The sequence below is a fragment of the Amphiprion ocellaris genome, chromosome 14 (genome assembly GCF_022539595.1).
Source record: "Amphiprion ocellaris isolate individual 3 ecotype Okinawa chromosome 14, ASM2253959v1, whole genome shotgun sequence".
In the NCBI taxonomy this organism is placed as follows: domain Eukaryota; kingdom Metazoa; phylum Chordata; class Actinopteri; family Pomacentridae; genus Amphiprion; species Amphiprion ocellaris.
Window position 1 is genome coordinate 27,229,528 of NC_072779.1, and position 26,477 is coordinate 27,256,004.

Consider the following 26,477-nt stretch of genomic DNA (forward strand, 5'->3'; position numbering starts at 1 on the left):
TCAATAATTCAGACTGAGGGTATTCTAGGTTTCCACTCCGTGAATGAAAAGAAAGGTGACAGCTCAAACATTCTCTGTTTTCTGTGGAAAACTTTAAGAGAAATATTGTGCTTTTTGTTTGTTGTGTTTGTTGTTTTTTGGACAGGTGAACTCTCTCTGTCTCTCTTTAACTCATCAGTCCTCACTGAGCTGCTGGTGATTCGTTCATTACAAGCACTGCTCAAATCCATACACTTTGGTTTCACTTCTACTGTAATTGGAGGTCTTATTTTTTTTTGCAATAAGACCTCCAATTACATCAGGAGGAACTTCAAATATAAATAACATGCAGTGGTGTAAAGTGCATTTACTCAATAGCTCCATTTAAGCACTTGCATGGAAATATTTCTAATTTATGGAGGCTACTTTTACTGAACCATTTTACAGTGTAATATTGTACTTCTCACACCATTACAATCGTGGGTGCTTTATAAACAGGGAGGTCCTCAGATATTGTGCGCAAAAGAATTCACAATAACAATATTATTGTAATATTTAGAGAAAATTATTTTTTTAAAATCTTTGTTTATTATGTGATTTGTCTCTTTTTTTTTCTTTTGGCAAATAAATTAGACAGCAAATACAAGTGTAGGAAGGGGGAGAGAGTCTGGAACCATCACTGAAGTGTTAAGCAGATAGTTACTGGAACTTTATTATTTACAATCTTACCATATGTGTGTTATTAACATGATATCAGAATTCCGTTTTTAAGTTCATCATAAAACATATGATATCACATTATGGTTTATGATGAATTATTCTATATGAAACTGCCCAATAAGTAGTTGTAACATCGTCAACATCATAACAAACTACAATATTAAGTGACATATTAATGCATCAATGGCACCGATGAATGAAACTAATAACACATAATGAGAACTTTTAATGGTTTATAAGTAGATTATTTTGGCATCATTCAACCAAACTCTATGATATGATTAACCTTTCACACAGATTATTCAAAAGCATGACTGACACGCTGATAATAACAATATAAACAGTGCATACGGATACTAGAATTTGTGATTGAATACTTCTACTTATTATTATAATGGAATATTTTTATAATGTGAAACTTTTATTTTGGTTAATATTTGAATTCAAAAGCATGACTGACAGTCTGATAATAATAGTATAAATAGTACATACTCGAATTTGTGACTGAATCCTTCTAGTTCTTATTATAATGGAGTATTTTTATAATGTGGTACTTTTATTTTGGTTAATATTCGAATCCTTTCTTCCACCACTGACAAACAGTGCACCAGACATGCAGAAAGTTTCCATGTGATCTAATGCTGTCATACAAGGTGGAGTTTTGGGTTTGAATATGTCACTGCCATCATGTAGCTTCATTTAATATCTGGATGAAGCTGATGTAGAACATGTGTAGCTGCAGGACCAGGCTGGAATATAATTGTGGCCCTGATATTAATGTGAAGGAACAGGTGGAGTAACGGGGGAGAGGTTGAGGCTGGACTAATAAAAATATTCCTCCCTCTCTCTCCGCTCTGTTGATCAGGTGAAGGCCACCTTGAGCCACCTATGAAGTTGTCAGCGCCCCGTCATCATTATCTCTGGCTGATTTGCTACAGATCACCGGAAAGCTTCTTCTCCATCTGAACGCTGCGTTAATTTGGCTCCAGGAGCCCATAGAGAGCCTCCTCAACGGCTCTCAGCGGAATGCCCGAAGGGGGAGGGGCCACTCCTTCTTTCCTGTTGGGGGGTCCGCTGATAGATAAATATAAGACCCCCGCAAGAATGCGATCACATTGGAAAAAAAACAAGTGACTGTGTTGCCTCCTCTCGCTCGACACACAGACGCTCCAAGATGCAGCAACTGATCCTGTGTGTTCTCCTGGCATCCTTCTGGACGAGCTGCACCGGAGCAGGAGGTGAGTCTGCTCAGCCATACAGGGAGAAGATGTGCAATTTATTTACATTATTTGAATCTCTATTGCCTGTTAGTCTGCTAAATAAAATGTGAAAGAAATTGGCCGGTTAATTCAATAATAGATGGGTAGTCTGTGCTTTTTCTGGGAATGTTTGTCCTTTGCGCAATTTCAGCTTGTTGTCTCAATATTTATTTTTCATTTTGATCTGTCAAATTATTTTACATCTAATCACGCTTGATATCGAAATTAATACAAGCTCTAATATCAAGGCAAAACAGTAAATATGGAATGAATGACTCGACCAGAAAGCTGCTCAGTGAAAGCAGTAAGATAAAGTTGCGTTTTTTTCTTCCGCTGTGTCACTTAATTAGTTGGAAAGTTGATATATTGTGGAATTCCGTGAATCTAAAAATAGACAGAAATTCCAGAACTGATAAAGAAAAACGTTCAGGTGAGAGATGGAAGCTCGGAAAACGAGCCCACCCCAACCCTCAACCACCCTTCTCCAAAAGAGAGCACCAAAAACCGCCTACGTGACGCGCTCCACCTGCCTGTCCATCAGGCCGGGGAGGCTCCTCCGTGCATCAAAACATGAAGCTGCAGCTCCGGGCTGACGGCAGCAGAGGGTCCGAAGAGAAAAGCAGCAGAACTGAGATTCCCTCTGAGCCTCCGCGCGTCAGACACGTCTGTGTCTCCCGTTCTCTCGCTTGCACTCCCCCTCTTTTTGCCCCCTCCTCTCTCTGACTCCTTCTCTCACTCTTGCACCTGCTCGCTCAGCCAGTCACAGTCGTTTGTTGCCGCAGAGAGAAGCGTCATGCGCAGCGCCGCTGTCTCCAGATCTCCAGAACAGTCCTCCGCGGTTTGACACCACGACTCAGGGATGGTAGCAACGATCACTGCAGACCGATCAGAGCGACTCACTCTAGTCACCGGTCACTATGGAAGTAAACGGCTAAAGCTCCTCTTATGTTTTTTTTAAAATTTGTTTTCTTTTAAAACTCCAAATACACATTTTCTGTCTGTCTTTAAAATGTGGCTGAACTTGACCTTAACAAAAAATAAATGAATAAAAATACTTGACAAAAATGTAAACATTTTAGTCAAGTATTTTTATTAATTTATTTTTCATTGAAGTGACAGCTGAAATGAAAATAGCATCATTTATGATCGCGTGTTGCGAGATACACTATATTGTCAAAAGTATTCGCTCACGTGCCTTGACTCGCATGTGAACGTAAGTGACATCCCATTCCTAATCCATAGGGTTCAATATCACGTCGGTCCACCCTTTGCAGCTATAACAGTTTCAACTCTTATGGGAAGGCTGTCCACAAGGTTTAGGAGTGTGTTTATGGGAATTTTTGACCATTCTTCCAGAAGCGCATTTGTGAGGTCACACACTGATGTTGGACGAGAAGGCCTGGCTCTCAGTCTCCGCTCTAATTCATCCCACAAAGGTGTTCTATCGGGTTGAGGTCAGGACTCTGTGCAGGCCAGTCAAGTTCATCCACACCAGACTCTGTCATCCATGTCTTTATGGCACTGGTGCACAGTCACGTTGGAAGAGGAAGGGGCCAGCTCCAAACTGTTCCCACAAAGTTGGGAGCATGGAATTGTCCAAAATGTCTTGGTATGCTGAAGCATTCAGAGTTCCTTTCACTGGAACTAAGGGGCCAAGCCCAGCTCCTGAAAAACAACCCCACACCATAATCCCCCCTCCACCAAACTTTACACTTGGCACAATGCAGTCCGACAAGTATCGTTCTCCTGGCAACCGCCAGACCCAGACTCGTCCATCAGATTGCCAGATGGAGAAGCGCGATTCGTCACTCCAGAGAACGCGTCTCCACAGGTGGCGTCCTATCACAGTTCCACGCTGGAATTCACTGAGCTCCTGAGAGCGACCCATTCTTTCACAAATGTTTGTAAAAGCAGTCTGCATGCCTAGGTGCTCTATTTTATACACCTGTGGCCATGGAAGTGATTGGAACACCTGATTCTGATTATTTGGATGGGTGAGCGAATACTTTTGGCAATATAGTGTACATACGTGCTGTATGTTTACCATCACAGCACCTTTAATACAGTCACGAGCTCTAAAATATTCTCTTTGGTTTATATAACATCTGTGACATCCAGGAGGAAGCTGCGCTGTTTCTACAGCTGATGTAAAATATATTTTAAATGGTTAGTGGTCGTTAATTTTGCATCAGTCTGAGAATTCATTCATTCATTCATTCATTCATTCATTCATTCATTCATTCCGTGTTGTGGACGGTGGCCAGTGCGCGCTCCGATAAACGGTCCACATCCATAGAGACCCAGTACTGCTCTTAGTTTTGTAAGTTTTGTGCGTGTTGGGGTTGTTCTGCTACTTCTGAGAGAAACACTTTTGACTCAGAACTACTGTTGTGGGGAAATTAGTGCACATTCCCATAACTTTAACGATTAAAGAGACTTTATCTCAACATTTCCATAATTTTAAATGTCAATTTGAACTAAATACTTGATTTAAAGTTCAGAATCAGGTTAATATTAGCGTTCGGAACTTTGCTAAGGGTAATTCCAGGGAATTATGTCATCCGGCGTCCCTACTGAAACAGCTGAGTGTTCATGTGGCTCCTGGTGCTGCCGAGTTCTCATGTCGTTTTCAGACGCGCCGACGGACGGACAGTTTGTTTGCCCTTCGCTGCCTTTTGTTTCCTCCTTGACAGTTTCCTCAGCTCACTCTCTGGCCACAGCTCTCACATCTATTCAACTCATTCATTGCTCATATTGTTCATATTGTTCATTCTGCTGAGCGCCACACATAAGATCAAAGCCGAGCGCCCATTGGTCAAGAATTGTGCGGACAGAAATCTGATTGGCTGACATGAAAAGAAGCCATTCTGAGACATAACTAGAGATATTTCAGTGATGTAGGGTATTTCTGGATTCGTTAAGTATTTTTGCGTAAGTAAAACCAGCCGTATGACATGTAAAAAAAAAAAAAAAAAGCTCCTTTAGTGGTAGAATCCATATAATATGCAAATATTATGTCACAGGTATTTCAGGCACTGTTCTTAGACAAATGTACGAGTAACACAAGTAAAAGTACTCAATGTATTATTTACGATGCATTTTAATTTAATTCAGTTCAATTTTATTTATATAGCGCCAATTACCAGTCAAATTGTCTCCAGATGCGTTACAGAACCCATATGCCTGAACCCCCAGAGCAAGGAAAACACCCTTTTAACAGGGAAGAAACCTTGAGCAGAACCCGACTCTATTTTAGTATTTGTACTTGGTAAATTACGTTTTAAAACCTCAGTTCAGTAACTTGTAACTACAGTTCTCAAATAAATGTAGTGGACTAAAAAGTAGATGCATGAAGTGGCATGAAGTACTAAAGTCTTTGTACATAAGATCAAGTACTTAATTACTTTCCACTGTTCATACACACGAAACGAGTAAATATTCTATGTGATTTCAAAGATTTGATAAAAGCTTTTTTGGTGGGTAGCTACAGCCACATCCTATGGGGATCAGTGGAGGCTGATCACTTATCGGCTTGGTTGATGAACAGAATCAATATTCAGCATTTTTCTGATAATAGTAATTTTTAACGGATTAATGCATTTTATGAATGTAAAAACATGCTACTTTGGCTCTGATGCCTCTCTCTCTTAAGTCCCGCCCACAGCACCATCTGATTGGTTACATGTCCTGAGTAAAACTGAAGAATCTATGCTAAAAGTATCTGTTCTGAATAAATGGGTGAAAAACACAAGACAAAGTTTTGTGTTACTTTGTTTTTCGGTTTTCTAAATTTTGGGACCCAGATTTTTAAGATTTTTATTATTACTGCATATATATATATATATATATATATATATATATATATATATATATATATATATATATATATATATATATATATATATGTATATATATATGTCTTGAAAAAACATTGCTGGATCCCAAAGTAGCAAATACTACAAACATTAATGCTGATGACTGACAAGCTTCATTATCACCATCATGAGATACAGTTGAACCATCTTGTCTCTGTAAGACTCACACAACTGTGATACTAAAAATAACACATTTTACTGTTAAAGCTGAAGCTGTAAAAGCTTGTTGGCAAACGTGACTCAAAGTTTGAAATTAATCCTAATCCTTTAATACACTCAGCATCCAGACTGCAGTGACGGAGAGTAATTAGACATTTCTGAAGTAAGATTTTTTTCTTCTTCAAGGCCCACACTTCACTCCCATGCAAATCCAGCGATTAAAATAAAACATGAGAAATAAATCTTTGAAATATGAGAATCTCTTTACACTCTGGAGCCATTGTAGATAATGATAGTACCCCTCAATACCACCTGACCCCCCAGAATGTTTGGCCCCTGCATGGTTTATTTTCAGAATCCATTATCATGCAGCTGCAGGAGGAAAAGGTTCACCACCATGGCAAAGAAACCAAGCAGGGACTTCCTTCACAAACACAGTGAGAAGTCCTCATATAATACTAATATGAGAGCAGGAGACCCTCCCCGTATTTTTTCAATGCATGTGTGTTTTTCATAAATATTTGATTTGTGAGATAGCAGCAGATATTTGTCTCTGCGTAAAGGGTGGAAACATGCAAACCAATTGTGAAATATTAATAAACCCACAGACAAACATGTGAGAATGGGATCTCAGTGTTTATGCTGATAGCACGGAAAGATAAAGCACAAACGACTACTTTTTTGTGAATAGGAAGACAGTTTCCTGTGTATTAGAGGTTTTGGTGTGGCCCTGAATAACAGTTGACTTAAACTAATAGGAGAACAATTCACTGTTTGCAGTAAGGAACAAAAAAATCTATTAATAAAAGCACGCATATGTAAATATATATATATATATATATATATAAATATATATATAATATATATATATATATATATATATATATATATATATATATATATATACATATATATATATATATATATATATATATATATATATATATATATATATATATATATATATATATATATATATATATATATATATATATAAAAATATTTCAGGATTCGTGCCAGCAAATATGGCAAGAGTCCAGCTGGGGTTTATTTGGCGTCATTTAGAAATGAATAATGCGAGGAGATGACACTGGCATCAACTGTGTTTTTGCTCCTTACATCACTCACTGTTGGTATCAAGATAAATATATACAATGTCTTGTCAATAAAAACCTATTCTTGACAAAATAATTTTTTGTGTTTCAGACTGGTGCTATCAATCCCAGTTTACCTGCGATCATCAGTGCAATGGTGAGCTTGTTTCACAATTTTATAACACACAGAAAACACACAGAAGTGTAGTTTAAAATAAAGAGAACTGCAGCATTTACCATACTGACAAAGACTTACCACGAGATCTGCACTCATAGTCACAGAGAGTTAGCAAATCAGAAATACAGGTAGGAGTCCCAAATATGTGTAAATGAAACCTTAAAAACTACTCTTGAACCTACAGTTTAAAATGCTAAAATTGAGGCCATATGCAGTTTTCCATCTTTTGTGTCTTGCTGCAGCCATCTGCAGCAGTTTGCATAGGTTGTGCTGAATCAGACAGTTCAAGTGTTAAAATGTAATAATAGCGCTCGATTTGAAAGTGACCTGGGGTCCGTTTCACAAAGCAGGTTCGGCAAACTCTGAGTATAACCCTGAACTCTGAGTTGATCTGCTCTGAGATAGGAAACTCTGAGTTTCCGATTCCAGAACAGCTGATCTGCGTTGGTTTAATCAACTCGGAGTAGTTTCACCAGGAGTTAAGCGCGTGCACCACAACTATAAAAAGCCAGCATCAATGGAGCCATGATTCAACGAGTCACCATGGCAACGGGGAAACGGAGGGCTGCGTTTTTCACCCATTTTAATTGGAAATCTTAATGCACTCATATGGCGAGTTTGAACAAATTTTTATAAAGAAGTGCACCACCGCTGCACCTGCAAAAGAGAGGGAGATGGTGTGGGGGAACATTGCTGCCTGGGTCAGTGCCTAAGTTTAAATGCAGTCCTTTGCAATCACAATAATATTACAGGAGAAAACAGTTTGAATGGTAGCCTATTAAGTTATTTCATTTAGGTGCAATCCCACGGGGGAGAAGCGCACGTGGCAGAAGCTTAAGATGAAATATAAAAACATTTTTAAAACAGGTAAGAAGTCGTCATAATCTCATGGAGCTACCTCATTTTGATCATATTTTACGGTTCGTTAACGAAAGGACATGTCATTTTGACAGACGGCAGAGCTAGACTACGCCAAAACCCGCCTGCTGACTGCATGAATGAATGAGGAAATCAAATAGCGTGTGTGACTGAAAGAGGGCGGACCCAGAGAGAAACTCGAGGTTCATTAAGAAAAACCTCGTCCCGACCAGGTTAGGTTCATTGACTCTGTTACTACAGTAACTGACCGAGAGCTTAAGTTACCCCTCTCTCTGAAACAGGCTACAGTTACCCCTCTTCTCTGGTTTGAGTTGCCTCCCTTTTTGACACGGAAAACGCAGTTTCCCTCATTTCAGGGTTAACAGACTCAGAGTTTTCACTAAATCTGCTTTGTGAAACAGACCCCTGCCTTTTTAAAAACAAACAAACAAACAAAGATAAGTATTGAGCCTGTAATCCAATGTCAGCCAAAATTTCTTGAATAAGACATGACATAAGCCATAAATATGTTTTACTAAGTGTGGAGTCTGAAGCTATGATAATAACTTTTATTGGTGGTTGCAGCTGGTGATGACAAGTTTTAACTTCTGTGAGAAAGACTTGCAATTTGTTCAGTTGCATCACATAGTAAGAACTGACAGAGAAGCAAAGCAAATAACTATCTGTTTAAAAATGCAAGCTGATATCGTGCTTCTGAAAGATTTGGCCCAAAGGTAAAATCTCTGTGGAGAATAGTAAAGGGCCAATGATTGATCCCTGTGACTCACCATGCATGTGGTGGATTTACTGTCCCTCCAACCAATCTGTTCAGAGACATAATAAGAAAATCAGTCTAGAAGCAATAAAACTGATGTTTGGCCTCTGCCAGCTGCTATAAGAAGATTATTAACCAGTTTAAAACTTTAAACTCTGCTTTTTCTTGTCGTAGCACCAGAAAAGTGGGACCACGCCTTTAAGGAATGTGCAGGAAAATACCAGTCGCCCATCAACATCGTCACCAGAAAGACTTTGAAAGATGAACGTCTGACTCCGATAAAGTTTAAGAACTACCAGCAGATCTTCAGGAGCACCATCAAAAACAACGGCCACTCAGGTGAGCCTCCTTTCTGTTTAACATTGATTAGTAAACAGTGTTTAAAGCTCTGTTGTGAAGTCAGTATGTTTGGTGTTTGTCCCCTCTAGTTCAAGTTGGAGTTCCTCATCTGAGCACCATCTCAGGGGGAGGCCTGCAGGGCATCTACAAGGCGGTGCAGTTCCACCTGCACTGGGGCAACAATGGAGGACCTGGCTCCGAACACACCATTGATGGGGAGCAGTATCCCATGGAGGTACATTAACAATCCTAAAGAAAACACACAGACTGTCTGTGACATGGTGAATATGAGAGAGCAGTCATAATTGAGGATTAGTGATTCGGGATGTTGTGTTGATTTTGGCCACATGAAGACAGCTGAATGGACATACACCAGCACAAATGAAGTCAAAACTTTCAATTAATAATTATCTTGTACCACACTCACTGTCCACTGATTAAAACATTTTATTGGCTGCATAGCATTGCTATAGGAAAAAAAAACACCTAATAACTTTGCTAATCAATATGAAAACATGTAGAAGTTAGTAAATGATCATATTGTTTCCTTAACCGCTGAAAACGTAGTAAAACAGACCAATCATTTTAGGCACGATGATAAAAATGGTTTTTATCTATGAATTAAACTCTTTATTATGTACAGTGTATGAATACACAATATTTTAAATGAAAAATGGTGCTATTCTATACTATTAGCATATGAATAAAACACTAAAACTAACAATATGATTGTCCATCTCATACTTGTCCACATCCTCAGCCTGTAGTTCTGAAAGCACATACTGAATATTTACTGTAGTCTTTAATGTGACTGTTTGTTAGAAAACACTTTCAGCTGTGGATTTGCCTGTTAGTGAATACTTAAGGTGTCCGAAGGCTTGACTCAAAATAGATTACACTGCACTTGCTCATGGTAAAGAAGGAACGTGTCACTCTGTAGTGACGTGTTGCGGCCCATTGATATTTTTTAACTGTATATCAGACTTGGAATACACAGCAGACGGTAGTCTTAGAATGGAAGAATATCACCAGATCTAACCTTTAAAGGTAAAGGCAGCGTGGTGTCATATTCAGGGAATCACTGCTCACAGTCTCCAAGCTGTTCCTGCATAAACATGAGGCAGTTGTATAAAATGCCATGGAGAAAGAGCAGGAACAGCAAAAAGTGAGATTTCCTTAACTGTACTGCAGTTGTGAACAGACACAACAAAGTCAGCAATGCCTGCAGTTCATCACTCATGTTTAATTAACCACTGGTAGTCAGGACCGAGGTCTTTGTTTTCCCCTGGAAACCAGTCATGTGGTAGGAGTCTGATGAATCAGGCAGCAAGAAGTGACAGTTCAAATCTGAAAGCAAACAGATATCTGTGTTATAGTTTCCAAAATCCTTCATTTCTGCCTGTTGAGGCTCAAACACAAACCAAGATATTTCAAACTAAAAGAGGTTCAGCAGCATTTACAAAAGTTCCTTTAAGACATCCATCCATCCATTATCTATACACCGCTTAATCCTCACTAGGGTCGCGGGGGGTGCTGGAGCCTATCCCAGCTGACTCGGGCGAAGGCAGGGGACACCCTAGACAGGTCGCCAGTCTGTCGCAGGGCCACATACAAAGACAAACAAGCACTCACACATTCACACCTACGGGCAATTTAGAATAATCAATTAACTTCAGCATATTTTTGGACTGTGGGAGGAAGCCGGAGTACCCGGAGAAAACCCACGCATGCACAGGGAGAACATGCAAACTCCATGCAGAAAGATCCCGGGAAAGCCGGGACGCGAACCAGGGACCTTCTTGCTGCAAGGCGAAAGTGCTAACCACTACGCCACTGTGCAGCCCCTCCTTTAAGACATGTTTCTGATAAATACCTGCAGAACCTGATATCTATTTCTTTTGTTACAGCATGAAATCTCCACACATGTTGCAATTGCAGCAGCTATAATTGTGACATTTTTGCTGGTTCTGTTTACAATAAGGTTCTCCATATACTGCATGAAATATAATGTTGCAGAAGGTGTTAACAGTTGTAATGTTTTCTCTGCAGCTGCACATTGTTCACATGAAGAGCCACTACACTGATCTGACTACAGCTTTGAGAGATCCAGAGGGAATTGCAGTTCTTGGATTTTTCTATGAGGTATTTCATAATTTCCTGTTTCATTTTATCAGTCTACAGTTGCAAGTGTGAAATTGTGAAATTAAACAATACTGATATGTGTCTCCTCCCATATTTAGAAATCCAACAGTGCAAACAGAAAGTATGAAGCCATCATCAACACTGTGCGAAATGTCAAAGCCACAAGTATGTATGACTGTTCTGTACAATCAACCAAACACGAGGCTGCATATCTTTGTTGCTAACGTTTTCACTGCGGCTTCTCTGTTTTCAGATAGTAATACATCTCTACCAGCCATCTCTCTGGCCCAGCTGATCCCATCTGAGCAGAATCTGACCTCCTACTACCGATACAAAGGCTCTCTGACCACCCCAGGGTGTGCTGAGGCCGTGGTTTGGACTGTGTTTGAGAAGCCCATCCCTCTGAGCATGGATCAGGTTAGAATTCACCTGATTTTACTCACTGTTTTAAAAATTAATTTTTCTATTCTCCACTAATTTTAAATCAAAACTTCAGTTATCAAAATGTTTGCCTGAGTAGTGAAGGGAGAACTGTTCAGGAAAAGTTTTCGTTCTGCAGAAACCCATTCCCTGTAACTAATGACTTTTTTTTTATACTCCTTTGTTAGATTGTTACAGATGTATTGATGTTAATGCAGCATCTTTTTGTTGTGGCTGGTTATGGTGAAGCTAGATTCAACTAGCTTATGTACAGTTAGTGGTTCCAGCCCTCTGTTACATGAATCTCTAATAATTTCTTTTACTTGTCTCTAACTTTTACTAGCATTCTACAACTTGTTCTCAAACTACTGGATGATTTATATACCATACCAGCCATGTGAGAAGTGACACTGTTAACAATTCACAGATAGAGAGGTTGTTACGTTATTAAAGCCACTACAATGACAGCTGCAAAGCTGCAATAGGCAGAACTTGAAAGAATTAACCCTCCTCCTGCCGCTCTCATTTCTTTCAGTTCTAAGCCCCTGCAGATGTGCAGAAGTCTAGTTATACAACTGAATCACAATAAGCTGAAATGCTAGTGTGGAATTTTTGCCATCTATGCCCCCCAAAAATACTGCCTACTCAACCTTAATATTTGCTAATGTGTTGTAAACTCATAAGTCTTTCAATGCAAATTCTTAAACTGCAGACTCACTGATAAATGTAATTGTCAGATAAAAGAGGTGCACTATTTTCCTCCTAAAATTTGTGGAGCAAAGCAGCATAAAAAGAAAATGCTGAGGTGCAAGCAGTGTACAGAACGCTAGAATCATTCCTTTGCTGGTCCTCCGTATACAAATTGACATAAAAACTCAGCGTTCCCAGACTCAGTCAGATTACACATTTTGGCGAAGCTAGAGCCTGACTTTATATCTAATAATCTTCTGTTCCTCCAGCTGGGAGCATTCTCAGACCTGCAGTTCCACGATGGCAAGCAGATGATGGGAAATTTCAGGCCTGTCCAGCCCCTCAATGGCCGGCAGGTGTTCAGATCAGGAGGTGCCATGATCCTGGCCAGCTCTGCCCTCCTGATGGCCGCCATTTCCATGGCGTTGGGATTGTCCCACCCCAACTAGAGCGAGGCATCCCAATGCTGCACTGCGACATCCATAAACACAATAAGCTCTGTATCAATCCTCAGCTGAGCCCTGGTTTGTAACATCTTAGTCTCACGGCTGCAAAGATGATAGACCATGTCGTAGTGCAGGCATTACCTGCCTGGTGTTCCTCCCTTATGACACAAATGACAAAGGCATTCGAGGAATGCCTTACGAAAGGAGCTGTAAGGGTTTCATCAGCATTCATGCATGCTTAGTGAAAGAATAGGTCTTATTTCAGCATTATGAATGTGCCATAAAACAGGTTGCCAATCACTCTAAAATGACAACTAATTTCAGATTCAACCCCAGATCTCCTAGTCATGCCCTCGTTTCTCACAGCATCATCCTAAACACCAACACACTCCTTGAACACTTAAGACCTCATCCCCCCTGTCCAATGTCAGGTAAATTTAGTCTCTGCTAATGTCAGAGTGACTTGTCGATGTCAGCCCCATGAACTGGCATGTGATGAGTTATTAATGGGGCATGTGAACAGCATGGAGTTATAAATAGCAGAACTGATTCATAAAAACAAGCTCCATTTCAAAGTCAGAGGTCAAAACAGTTTGTTTTTTGTTTCAAAGTCCAGGAGCGCACAGTACAACTGACAGGTGAAGCCCTCACAGCCACTGAGTCAGCAGCTGGTTTGTGAAAAGGAGCAAGTGTGACAAGTGTAAGGCCTTTTTCCACCAGCATTCTGTAACTGGAAAATCCACAAAGAACAAATGCATACTGTTCTGAGAGCAGAGCTGCAGGCTCTCTCCTCTCAGAGTCAGAGGAAGCCGACACCTGAGGGAAAAGTGATGATGATGCAGAGATGCTGATAGTGACTCACACAGTGAGTGACAGCATCATGCAGAACGAGGACACAGCAACACTTCTCAGAGCCGAGCAGCACGTCTTTTCCACCATTACTTTCACGCATTTCAAACGTATCACATGAGCCCGTATGTCTTGATGTTGCAGATGGTGAGCTACATGCACGTGGCTGCTGAAGTGATGCCGCACACACTAAACAATGCTTGCCAGATTCATACACACACCTCCGTTTCTCCCAGTTTTGACCCATAAAGTTCAATGAGCTTATCGTGAGGACATGTGACTGTGTTCATGGCTTGTATTTCAGGCTCTGGGATGCACTGAATGTTACCGACTGTGAATTACACCCCACTGAGTTCTCACTCATTTATTCAAGAGGACTTGTTATGCATTCTAGTGAGAGATCTGTGCAATTTTCCAGCAAGATGTGTTGTGTTGATCTAGCAAAGAATCTGTATATTGTCCATTGTTTCATACGCCCTACAGTTATATTTCTATGCTGTGCCACTGTACACATGTATTTATGTACTGAATGTGTATATTGATATGAGACGCACAGTTATTGTTATTTATGTATTGCAAAGTACAGTAGGCAGTAGTACTGAGTGCAAACCTATATATGAAGCATCAAGTTGTTCATGTCCAATAGAGTTTACTTTATGATCTTCAAGTGTATAAGACTGTCAGGTTGTAATGCTTGAAAGTGTTGTAAATAATATGGAGAATGTGTTTCAACTGAACAATAAACTGCTTACATGCCTTTTTAATGGCCATGTCTTCTGTGTACATGCCTCAGTGTCAGCTCTGCCTCCAAATCCCTGCACAGTGAAAAATGATATGAGAACACACTCTGTTGACTCTGTTGTTTGTCTGCTGGCTCAGACACACAGACAAGCTTCTCAGTTTGCTGACCGATTCTCCTCCGGTCCGTCAGGAGAGTCTGAGGGTGCTCATGGGTCTTGATCCCTTAATCCTTTTCTAATTGACTTGTTCTTGATGCTATGGAGGCAATTTTACATGAAGAACAGGAGATTGTTGTTGTAATATACTTAGAGCGACCACAAGTACACAAACACACTAAAATGTGACACCAAATACATATATTTTTTTACTGGGATATGAGACAATTTGCAGGTGCTTCTTCAAGTTATTGTACATCCCCTCCCCCCCTTTTACCCCTGTCATTAAAGAATCAGAAGGCTTATTGAGACAGACAGGCTTAGGAAGACAGCAGGCCTTCACAGACACATGCTTGCAGGTCAAGAGAGCATACACACAAAAGCTTGAATGAATGACTCCTGTTCATTCCCCTGCTGGGTTGATGCTTCATATTTGGCAGTGGCACCTTTCAGTCTTCCAGTCAACAGGACAGCACCAACACAAGTGCACTAAATCTCTCCTCAGTTCCCCTCGTCCCTGGGGTTTCTGGGACAAAGGGCACCATTTTCCCTCCCTAAAACATGCACAGCAACCCATCAGATAACCAGCTGCAGGTAAAGGTCACTGGGCCAGTCATTGTCCATGTAGTCCAGAGAAAAACAAACAGTGCCACCTTTTCCCGGATCTCCTCTCCCTCCCTGCTGCATCTCAGGCTTGATATAAATCCTAGGCAGCCAGCTGATTGATGCTGCAGTGCTCTACGACAGGCTGTCACCGAGGGATATTTGTGACCCATTCCACTATATTCTAATCCAATTGATACACCTGCTAACCTGGTTATTGTACAGTTACCTGGCTGTTATATGTTATATGAGAGTTATATGACTCTCTGGGCTGTCTGCCAGCTGATGTAACATTAGCCAATATAATATAACCAGAGCTTGCAAGGTGACGTAGCAGCAGCTCTTGTTGGAGCACAATCTCATTCTACCAGGAAAACAGACTATGTGTGAGATAGTTCCTGCGCATTCGTTGAATGAAGCGATAGGAGAAAGTATTCAGGTCTCATTCAGTATATTTATTACAAATAGATTGAATATAGCATACAGAGCTCTGGGTCCAACTTCCTATCCCTGACAACAGAGTTCTTGTCAATTCACGAAGTCTGACACACTATTCTTCCCCTGACCCAGCCTTATATCTAATTTCACAGGTGCATAAGCTTTCAGGGTGTGTCTTTCTGCTGGTTGGTTGTCTTCTGCGCATCTAACCCCCTCCTTTGCGTATGAGCAGCCATCTTCTTGTCCCGATCTGGATCCTCCGAACCTCACAGCCATGAAGATGGTTCCCCTCTCTTTGTGGGGGAGGATGAAACCTCAGCAGTTGTTCTTATCTGTGAAACAGAGTCTCCAGTACAACCTTGAAACAGAGTCTCCATCATAATTTTTCACCTAGTTCTTTTCCAATCTTGCATACCTCCGTCATCCAGTATTTTTCCATCTTCATAGACAGTGTAAAATATCATCATAAACAGTGCAAAACATTAGGAATATGATTCTATAAAAGCAAGCAGTTAATATAAAACATATTATTCTATAAAAGCAAGCCGCTAGTATAAAAACAGTATAAGAACTCCATTTAGAAATATCATAGAAATCCCACACTCTCGAGCAACAACCTCCCTCCTCTAGTTTTTACAATTATGGAGATGCTATCAAAGCAGTCCAAACATTAAATTCCTTTTGAATTAAACTCAGAGGAAAAGAGCAGCATGATGGTTTTTCTTCCAAAGTTTAACACTTTCATTTTGGGAAAAATACACAAATACAGTAAGGGCCCATTAACCGATAATATATTTTTTAGCAGGCTGCTCATCACATAACAGACACTGTTACAGCCATTCGAATGCATTTGGGATAATATCCTGTCATTTGTACACTGTAGCTGACAACTGTTTACAAGCAATGCTCTGATAAATGATGAGAAAGAATGTGAATTAACTCAAAGCCTTTGGATCTCACAGAATAGAGCAGTCCCCTGGTTTCCAAAGCCTTTTAAAAAATGTCTTTATCTCTTTCAATCACATCACCAACATGACCTGGATGAATGAGAAACTACACAGATCTTTCAATCACACTTACTTCTCAATAGCTGCAGAGGTGAGAGGTTGTCATGGTCAAAGTTAACACGACACATAGCTGGGATGTCTTTATATGTGAGCCCTGTTTCCATGCTGATCTGATCTCAGAGGTGTTTGAGGAGCACCGTTGCATTTAGTTCAGAGGCGATGAGATCAGCTGCTGCTGAGGTGGCTCAGAGCTCCTGATGTCAGAGCCATGAAAGTGGAGTCATTAAAACAGACAGACCTGGCTCTGAGGCTGCTCTGCCAGAGAAGCTAAAGAGATAGGTTAACCTCTGTAATCCCTTTTAGGAGCAGCACCTTTGGGAACGCGATCTGGATTAGTCTGGCCGCCTACTGACAATATTTCATGGAGAGATATCAAGAGTGGACACACGAAAAGGGAACAACCACTCAAAGCAATTCACCTCTGTAGTCAGGTGAATTACAATACAATACAATGACTTTATTAATCTCCGAAGGGAAATTCAATTTTCTGGTCTCTGTTTATTTTTGAATTTAATAGTCTGATTGCTGATGGCAAGAAACATTTTCTGAATCTTTCTGTCCTGCAGTGCAGGGATAGGAGCCGTCCACCAATGTTTTGTTGTTCACTGAGGCAGATGTGAAGTGGATGATCCAGGTTTGTCAAAATGGCCTCCATCTTTCTAAGTGCCCGTCTCTCCACCTCATCCTTCAGTGAGTTCAATCTGATTCCAACCACAGAGCCAGCTTTTTAAATCAGTTTGTTGAAATGCCTTGCATCCTTGTTTTTTATACTGCCTCCCCAGCAGACTGCAGCATAAAACAGGACACTTGCTACCACAGACTGATAAAACATCTGCAGCATCTTACTGCAGATGTCTAATGATCGAAGTCTTCTGAGGCAAAAAAGTCGACTCTGGCCCTTTTTGTAGATGAAGTATACGTTTTTAGACCAGTCCAACTTATTATCAAGGTGGACACCTAAATATTTATACGATGTCACCACCTCAATGTCCACGCCACAAGTGTTCACTGGCTGAAAAGTGGGTTTGGATCTGCAGAAATCGATGATCATTTCCTTTGTCTTTGAGGTGTTGAGTACCAGGCAGTTTTTGTGACTCCAGTCACTGAAGGCACTAATCAGATTCTTGTATTCAGCTTCATGTCATTTCTGATACATGCCACTATAGCAGTGTCATCAGAGTATTTCTGAATGTGACAGGACTCAGTGCTGTATTTGAAGTCTGATGTATACAGTGTGAACAGGAATGGAGCCAGGACTGTTCCTTGTGGAGCCCCAGTACTGCTCATTAATGTCCCAGAAACTCAGTTCCCCAGCCTGATAAACTGTGGTCTTCCTGTCAGGTAATCTATGATCCAAGAAGCACAGGAAGGATCCACTCCCATCTCTGTGAGCTTGTCTTTGAGTATGGTGGGTTGGATGGAGTTGCATGCATTTGAAAAATCAGAGAACATGATTCTCACATAAACTCCAGGTTCCTCCAGATGAGACAGGGCACGGTGAAGCATGAAGAGGATGGCATCATCCACTCCAATGTGTTCTTTGTATACAAACTGCAGTGAATCGAGTTTGTCTTTGACCTCAAGCCTCAGTAGGCGTAGAATCAGCAGTCCCAGAGTTTTCATGATGTGTGAGGTAAGGGCAATAGGTCTGTACTCCTTTAGTTCTGCCGGACATTTGACTTTTGGTACTGGTACAATACAGGATGTTTTCCATAGAGCAGGCACCCGCCCCAGCTGTAGACTCAGGTTGAAGATCCTGTGGAGAGGTTGACACAGTTGTGCAGCACTTTAAGTCTTTAAGCAGCCTTGGACATACACCATCTGGGCCAGCTGCCTTCCCAGAGCAAAGTCTCCTAAGCTCCAACATCACCCCTGTTTCTGTGACAGAGAAAGGTACAGGTGCTAGAAGGGAAGTGGCTGCAGCTGTGGAGACATGTTTAGGAGATGGAGAAGGAGGAGGAGGAGCTATAGTGGGGATTTCCATATGTTGAGGAGAAGAAGGAGGAGCAGCAGTGGAAGTAGGTGTGTCCACAGTGTCAAATGATGAAATGTTGAAGTTTTTCAACAGATTTGACACTGTGGACACACCTAAGTTAAGGTTAAGTTCATCAGCTCTTTCCACACCACCCACTATTGGCTCCCTTTTCTTTTTATTGTTATGTCCAGAGATGGTACTGATTCCTCTCCACACATCACGAATGTTGCTGTGTTGAAAATTCCTCTCTATCTTCTTTTTGTATTCCAGCTTTGCCGTCTTCAGTTTCCTCTTCCACTCATGTTGTACTTCTTTGAGCCGTTCTTTGTCACTGTCTCTAAAAGCTTTTCTTTTCTGGTTGAGGATTGCCTTTATGTTGCTTGTGATCCATGGTTTGTTATTGGGGAAACAGCGAACAGTCTTTGCAGATATGACTGTGTCTCTACAGAAGTTGATGTACTCAGTAAAACAATCAACCTGTCTGTTAATGTTCATACTGTCCTCATCTGTTTCCAGCAGCACATTCCAGTCTGTTGATTCAAAGCAGTCCCTTAGAGCTTCACTAGCTTGAGGAGTCAATATTCTGATTTTGACTTTAGTTGCAGGCTGTCTCAGCGCACAAGGTTTGTAACAGGTCTGCAGATAAACCAAGTTATGGACTGACCTGCCCAGTGGTGGTAAGGCAGTAGCTCTGTAAGCTTCTTTGACATTGGCATACAGCAGGTCTAGGGTTTTATTTTCTCTGGTAGGGCAGTTAACAAACTGTATAAATCCAGTCAGGTGAGAGGAGAGGCTGACATGGTTGAAATCTCCTGATATTATTGCAAGTGCCTCAGGATGTTGAGTCTGTATCCTAGCAACAGTATCATGCAAAACATCGCACAGAACCAAGTCAGTTGCCTTGGGTGGAATGTATACAAGTATTGTTATGATATGACTGAACTCCCTTGGAACATAATATGGCCGAAGGGCAACTGCCAACAGTTCAATATCTGGACAACACAATTTCTCCTTAACAGTTATATGTGAGAATTTACACCATCTCTCACATATAACTGTTAAGGAGAAATTATTCACTAACTGTGACATTTGCCTTTTCCATAGACAGAAAATTAAAGGATAGTTTCAAATTCTTCACTTTGTGTCACTGTAAAATATCTATAACCTGTCCATGTATTCAGCGTATAAAAATAAAATCCATCTAGTTAAAATAATCCATCTAGTTGTTACTGAACCTGAAGAGACTCTAATATGAGAAATGGAGGAAAATATCCTCAGTCTGTGCAAAACACAGTTAAAGGTAAGGCTGTAGATAACAGGAGGCTTCAGTTCAAACCAAATGAACTTTCCAGATTAATGTGTTTTATGCAAGACTTTCATTACATATTGTAGATATTGTTACTCCGCCAAGGAACAGCAGAGTTATGTGACGATAGGCATACATTTGTCTGTGAATCCATCTGTCTGTCTGTCTGTCTGACTGTGTGAAACATTACTCAAAAACGGAAAAACGGATTTGGATGAAATTTTCAGGGAAGGTCAGAAATGACACAAGGACCATCTCATTAATTTTCACAATGATGTGGCTTATAATCTGGATCCACGGATTTGTTAAGGATTTTCCATTGCTAGATATAGCTGCTGGCACGGCGTCGCTATAACCATGACGTGAACATTGTGTCAGTTACCTGCTGCTGATCACATGATTGTGATCCTACTACAAAATGACTGTGATTTATCAGTTGGAAATCATACAAGGAACAAATGATTAAGCTGTGGGGTGTTTCTGAATCCCATCAAATCCTGCTGCCCGCTACATATTTAGGTCACGCAATGTAGCAAACCTCAGCCAGAAAGTGGTGAAGTTTCTGATGTTTCACAAAACCTTTATTTACGTTCAGCCGTCAGCCTTATTTTGAACACAAATTCACCTTTCTGTCCTTCACTCCTTTCTTCAGGAAACACCATAAGACCTTGTCCCCATTGCCACTAGGTGCTTATAAGGTGGTTATAAGTAATCCTTTGCTAAACAGCTGTTGGTGCAGCCATACTAAAGGTCGGAATACCAGTAAATCACACTGTACATTACGGAGGAAAACAACACAACCAGTCTGTCTTGGTGACTGGCCAGAACCAACTTGCGCCCACTTTATTTTTGCACATGTGCACATATAATTACTTCCTGTAGTTCTCCACATCAGTATAAGAGCACATTGAACAATGTCCTTATAGAGTTAACACCCCCACTTGCTCTTATACCGTACATGTCATTCCAACATAACTTTACTGTTTACACAGCTTGTTAGCCTTAGCTGACTGCATGTCACTCTTTAGCATATTACACCAAACATATAACCCACAAACTTCTCAATCCTGAGTTTTGTTACAGACTTAGAATATCTGCAACCATATCTGCTGTTGGACAATATTCAATGATTATTTTACCATCACTGAGTATAGACCGAACAAAATGATACTTAATGTCGACGTGTTTGCATCTCTGACAACACACTGGATTCTTTGACAAAGCAGTCGCACCTTGATTGTTCTCAAAGATCTTCACTGGTGTGTATTCACCTTCAGTGTCCATTTCTTTCAGTAACTGTACAAGATACAAGCTTTCCTGTGCAGTAGCTGCCAGTGCCATGTACTCTGCTTCACATGTAAATAAAGCAACTGTTTACTGTCTGTTTGATTTCCAAGAAATAACAGGTCCCTTTTCAGCTAAACTAAAACAGTATCCTGTTGTGCTTCTCCTGTCATTTTGATCTGCTGCCCAGTCAGCATTACTGTATGCTACAAGTTTGAGTTTTCCTTCTCGCTTCTTGTAAGACAATTCCTGGTTTATAGTACCTTTCAGATACCTCAGCACATGTTTTGCTGTTACCCAGTGTTGCTCTTTTGGCTCGGACAACTTACTTAGGATCCAACTCAGATCAGGCCTTGTACATGCTATTATATAGATTAAACTGCCCACTACTTCACAGTATCTCTTTGGATCAACAGATTCACCATCGTTGCTGAATGATTGTCTGTGTTCACATGGGGCTGATCTTGGTTTACAGTTAGACATGTCAAACCTTTCCAATAGCCTTGTAATGTACCTTCGTTGGTTCATTTTTATTTCTCCTTCTTTCTGTATGAAATGAATGCCAAAGAAATGTTTGAGCCTCCCAAGATCTTTCATCTTAAACTTAGTTCCCAACATTTCTTTCACATCTTTGAGTGAATTTTTATTGCTTGCTGCAATAATCAGATCATTGACCCAAATTATCAGCATTATCCTCTCATTTTCTGTTTGTTTGCTGTAGACACAGTGGTCAGCTGGGTTCTGTGCAAAACCATTTTCACTCAGAAAATCATGCAACATCATGTTTCAGTTTCTTCCTGATTGTTTTAGACCATATAGTGATTTGTTAAGTTTGCAGACTAGTGTCTCGCCTGTTTCTGACTTAACTTCAAATCCTTCTGGCTGTTCCATATACACCTCACAATCGATTGGTGCATGCAAATATGCTGTTTTAACGTCCATCTGATGTAGCTCTAAATCATATTGAGCTGCGAGCTACATTAGGATACGTACAGATGTCATGTTTGCAGTTGGAGAAAAAGTCTCATTGTAGTCCTCTCCTGCAATCTGCCTAAAACCTTTTGCAACATATCTGTCTTTGTATGCTTTTGTTTTGTCTGAGTTTTCTTTAACAGTATAAACCCACTTGCCCCCCACTGCATTTTCACCTTTTGGCAGTGTGGTCAGTGTAAAGGTTTCCTTTTCTCTTAGAGAATCCAATTCCATAACACCTGTTGTGATTTACTGCAGCAGTCATTACAGCGTATGTCCATAGCTCTTTCGGTAGGTTGCTCTCAAGTAGTAAACATCTTGCCATCTCAAACAGTGTTCTCCAATTTCTCTCAGCTGTTCCGTTTTGATGGGGCGAATAAGGGGCTGAAGCCTCATGCCTTAAAGAGTTTTTACTTAGCAGTGATTGGAAACCTTTAGATGTGAATTCTGTGCCATTATCTGACCTGATGCACTTGATTTTTCCATAAGGACTCACATCAACAATGAACTTTTCTGTACCTTTAACAGTATCGCTCTTCGCTTTCAAGAAGTACACAAAAAACTGCTCCTGAGTAGTCATCAGTAAATGCTAAGGTGTATCTAAACCCATCTTTTGCTTCTGGTTCTATTGGGCCAGCTAAATCAGTGTGTACAAAAACTGCCTTTGCTCTTTTGTCAGGCTCTCTGTTTCTGCTCTGAACAAATTTTCCTTTTGTGCACACCTCACACTCTAGGTTAGACCATTCAGCTTTACTTTTCATCTTCATTCCCTCTGTAACACTTTCCAACTTCAACACATCTTCGTAGTTACAGTGACCAAGGATTTCATGCCATGTTTGAACATCATAACACCCATGACATTCATCTACATTTTCATCAGTGACTGTGTTTAGATAGAAAAGCCTATCATACACTTTAATGTCAAATGTGGTACCATTCTTGTGGATAAGCTTATTGCATCCTTCTTTAAAGATGACTGTAGCTCCCTTGCTTGTCACTGCTTTGACTGAGAAGATGTCTTGTGGAAATGATGGGATATATAAGGCTCCTGTGAGCATCATTTTCACCTCATGACCTTTGTTGTCTCTCAGGCAGACCTCTGCAGCACCTCTCTTCAGTGCGATCCCAGTGGCTCTCACTCCGTCAGCCAACTCCAGGACATACTGTTTCGGCTTGAAAGTTTCATCAAAATTCTTGAATTTGCCAATATCTGTGACTATGTGTGATGTTGCCCCTGTGTCGACCATAAGTCGTTTTTGCTTCAGCATACAGGCAGGAGATACATCTACGTTGCTTATTTTGAATGCAAATGAGTGGTCTTCATCATCTGCTGCTTGTTTCACATTATCTTTCCTCTTTCATCTGCAGTTTGAGTCTTTGTGTGTGGAGCTCTTGCAACAATTGCACCACTGTCTCTGTTCTTTGCGTTCACCAGGGACGTTACATTCACGGGCCTTATGTCCTCTCTGGACGCATGCTGTAGCATGTTAGTTTAATGTCATAGTTATCTTTTTCTTTGCTCTTCATCCATTCACTGGTTTTCATCACGTCGTCGTCAGTTGAACTGGCAGTAACCTTTTCTGTGCTCTCGTAGCTCCTTAGCTTTGACTTGAACTCAGCAAAAGTTATCACAGAACCAACTCGCGCCCACTTTATTTTTGCACATGCGCACATATAGATACTTCCTGTAGTTCGCCACATCAGTATAGGAGCACATTGAACAATGTCCTTATACAGTTAACAACAGCAACAACGTGAAAAAGTTTTCTTTCATCTTTTTTTTTTTTTTTTTTTTTTAAATTTTCGGACTTTTCGCAGCATCTTCGTCATGTCCAAAAACCGCTTCTTAGATAAACACTTCCTGTGCTGCTGGAATGGTGCCAAAATAAAAGTCCGTAACATTAAAAATATGCCTTCAAAATAAAAGCATGGAGGAAACGGTTATTTTAACGCTAGCAAAACAAAGGCTTGCCAAAAGTGATGAACTGATCAACAGACCTTTATGAGAGTAATTTACGCGCAATTCGGTATCCATACATAACATGCACATGCATAACACATATGCCTATGCTCAGCGCAAGGTCATTTTTTATTAAAGATTTCATCCGTTGCAAATGATACGCCAATTGAGCAGCCTTGGTGGAGTACTGCGCTCTCTGAGTGCTTTTCTTGTTTCTTATGTGTGTTACTGTCTGTTAGGACACACTGTCACAGGAAACAAATGGAGTATATTTCACAATAAAATGACTTTGAAAAGTATCCATATCCACAAAATCACTCAAACCTTGATTGCACTCTCTGGCTGACTCGTACAAGGACAGCTGGAGATGGACATACTGGAATTTATGGTTCTTATACTACTTTATGGTTCACTTGGATTCTGCCTGAATGGCTATTTCATCATGTGGAGTAGATCAACTTCCATGATTCAATACATTCACACTAGTGCTCTTGTAGTTAAGACACACAACCCAACTTTTACCCTGTACAAGGAGGTCTGCTGAGGGGGCCGGACCCCTGCAAACTTGGGCAGTTTAAGAAATTTATGTCCTCTTATATCCTCTTATACGTCGACAGTTGGAAACTATAACACTGACCTTAGACCTTGATTAAACTCCCAATGGATGGCAGTGGACATTGTTTTAAATTGTACTAATTTTTAGTCCACTTCATACATCATAGATTGCCATCTGCACATTCCAGACAAGCACACTACAGCAGACCATGCGTCCTCGGTATGTAGATGCAAATTTTGGGCCGCGTCTACAGAGGAGTGTGCGTTGACTCTCATGAATTTCGGTAGACGGCAAAAGTTACGTTACAACCCTTACAAAACCTCCTATTCTCATGGAAAAGATAATACTGGTCTACCACTGACCTTCAGCTGGAAACATGCGCAGCATTTTTCCATTGTTGTCTACTACTTTGGGTGCTGTGGACATATAAGCACAAAGGAAGTTACCATATGTACTGTTGCTTTTTTTAATTCTTCTGGTCTTTATATGTTGCTTATCTGATTATTACATTGCTTAGGAGGGAGGCAATTAATGAAATAATTAGGTGAGGTTTACCATAAACATGAGGGCCAGTTATCAACAGGGAACAATGTGCAGCCAGTGCGTCGACAAATTTTACGAGGAGCCTACTAAGTAATAATGTGTAATTCTAGGTGCACATATATCACGTTTGTGGAGCTGAAACATGCCTGGTGAAATACTGTGGATTTTGTTCCCTATTCAGTTTATTAAAATAACATAGGAAGGGATTTTCGTAAGGCCAGTGTGAAAAAAATTAGCATTTACAGCTAACAATAACTCTTTCAATACACACTGATGATCCAAAACATCCTGACAATCCCTGCTGTTGGTGATTTGGGAGTTTCTGTAGTGTCTGACACTAAGACATTGGCAGCAGATCATTTAAGTCCTGGAAGTTGTAAACTGGAGCCATTGCAGATCAAACTTGCTCCAGCTCTTCCCCTGACATCTTGACACCAATTATCTGTCCTCAGGTCACTGTGAGTAAGTACTCACCCTCCGGTCTTCACACCTACTCATTTCTCTAACATCAACAGCAGACTACTATAACAGCGACTGTTCACTTACTAGTCATTATGTTCTATTTGGCTCAACAGTGCATGTACAGGATTGTGGATATAGTTTTAAGACAGAAAAAGTGAAATTGACCTTGTTGGAATGAACATGATGAAAGTGGTTTTCACAGGTCTGTTGCAAAGGAAATAAACTGGACAGGGTAGTTTTGTAACAGAGACACTGAGATGCTTTTTCTATTACCTATTACAATAACAATTTTCTTGTCTTTCAGTGATGATAGTGCTAGTAAGATCTCCAGTTGTTTCTTTGTGGTGTCTGGGTTCAGGAAAGCTGTTTGATTAGATGGTATCACGCTATATAAATAGGTTTTATTTCATGCCCAAGAGTCTCAGGGTGTAGACCACTGAAAGGGACCAAGTTTTAGCCTTCTTTTCCATCTGTAAGCCCCGATTACTGAGAGGATTATACGCTGCCCACAGGCCTATGACATAAGAGCTGGTATTGTCTGAGAACCATACCATTGGTATAGTGGGTTTACTTCATGTAAGCCATGTCAACTAAAATAAATTTGCTCACAAGGCCTAAAATAAACTGAACAA

At 40.5% G+C, this 26,477-nt stretch overlaps 1 protein-coding gene across 1 annotated transcript; it reads left to right on the forward strand.

Moving 5' to 3' along the window:
• The first annotated feature begins 1,655 nt into the window (after positions 1 to 1,655).
• On the forward strand, positions 1,656 to 14,547 carry ca4a (carbonic anhydrase IV a). Its single transcript, XM_023269347.3, has 8 exons — positions 1,656 to 1,937; positions 7,199 to 7,243; positions 9,072 to 9,236; positions 9,326 to 9,471; positions 11,286 to 11,378; positions 11,477 to 11,543; positions 11,632 to 11,795; positions 12,758 to 14,547. The coding sequence occupies exons 1-8, from the start codon at positions 1,874 to 1,876 to the stop codon at positions 12,935 to 12,937; spliced, it is 924 nt and encodes a 307-aa protein (XP_023125115.1). The 5' UTR covers positions 1,656 to 1,873; the 3' UTR covers positions 12,938 to 14,547.
• Positions 14,548 to 26,477: the final 11,930 nt, after the last annotated feature.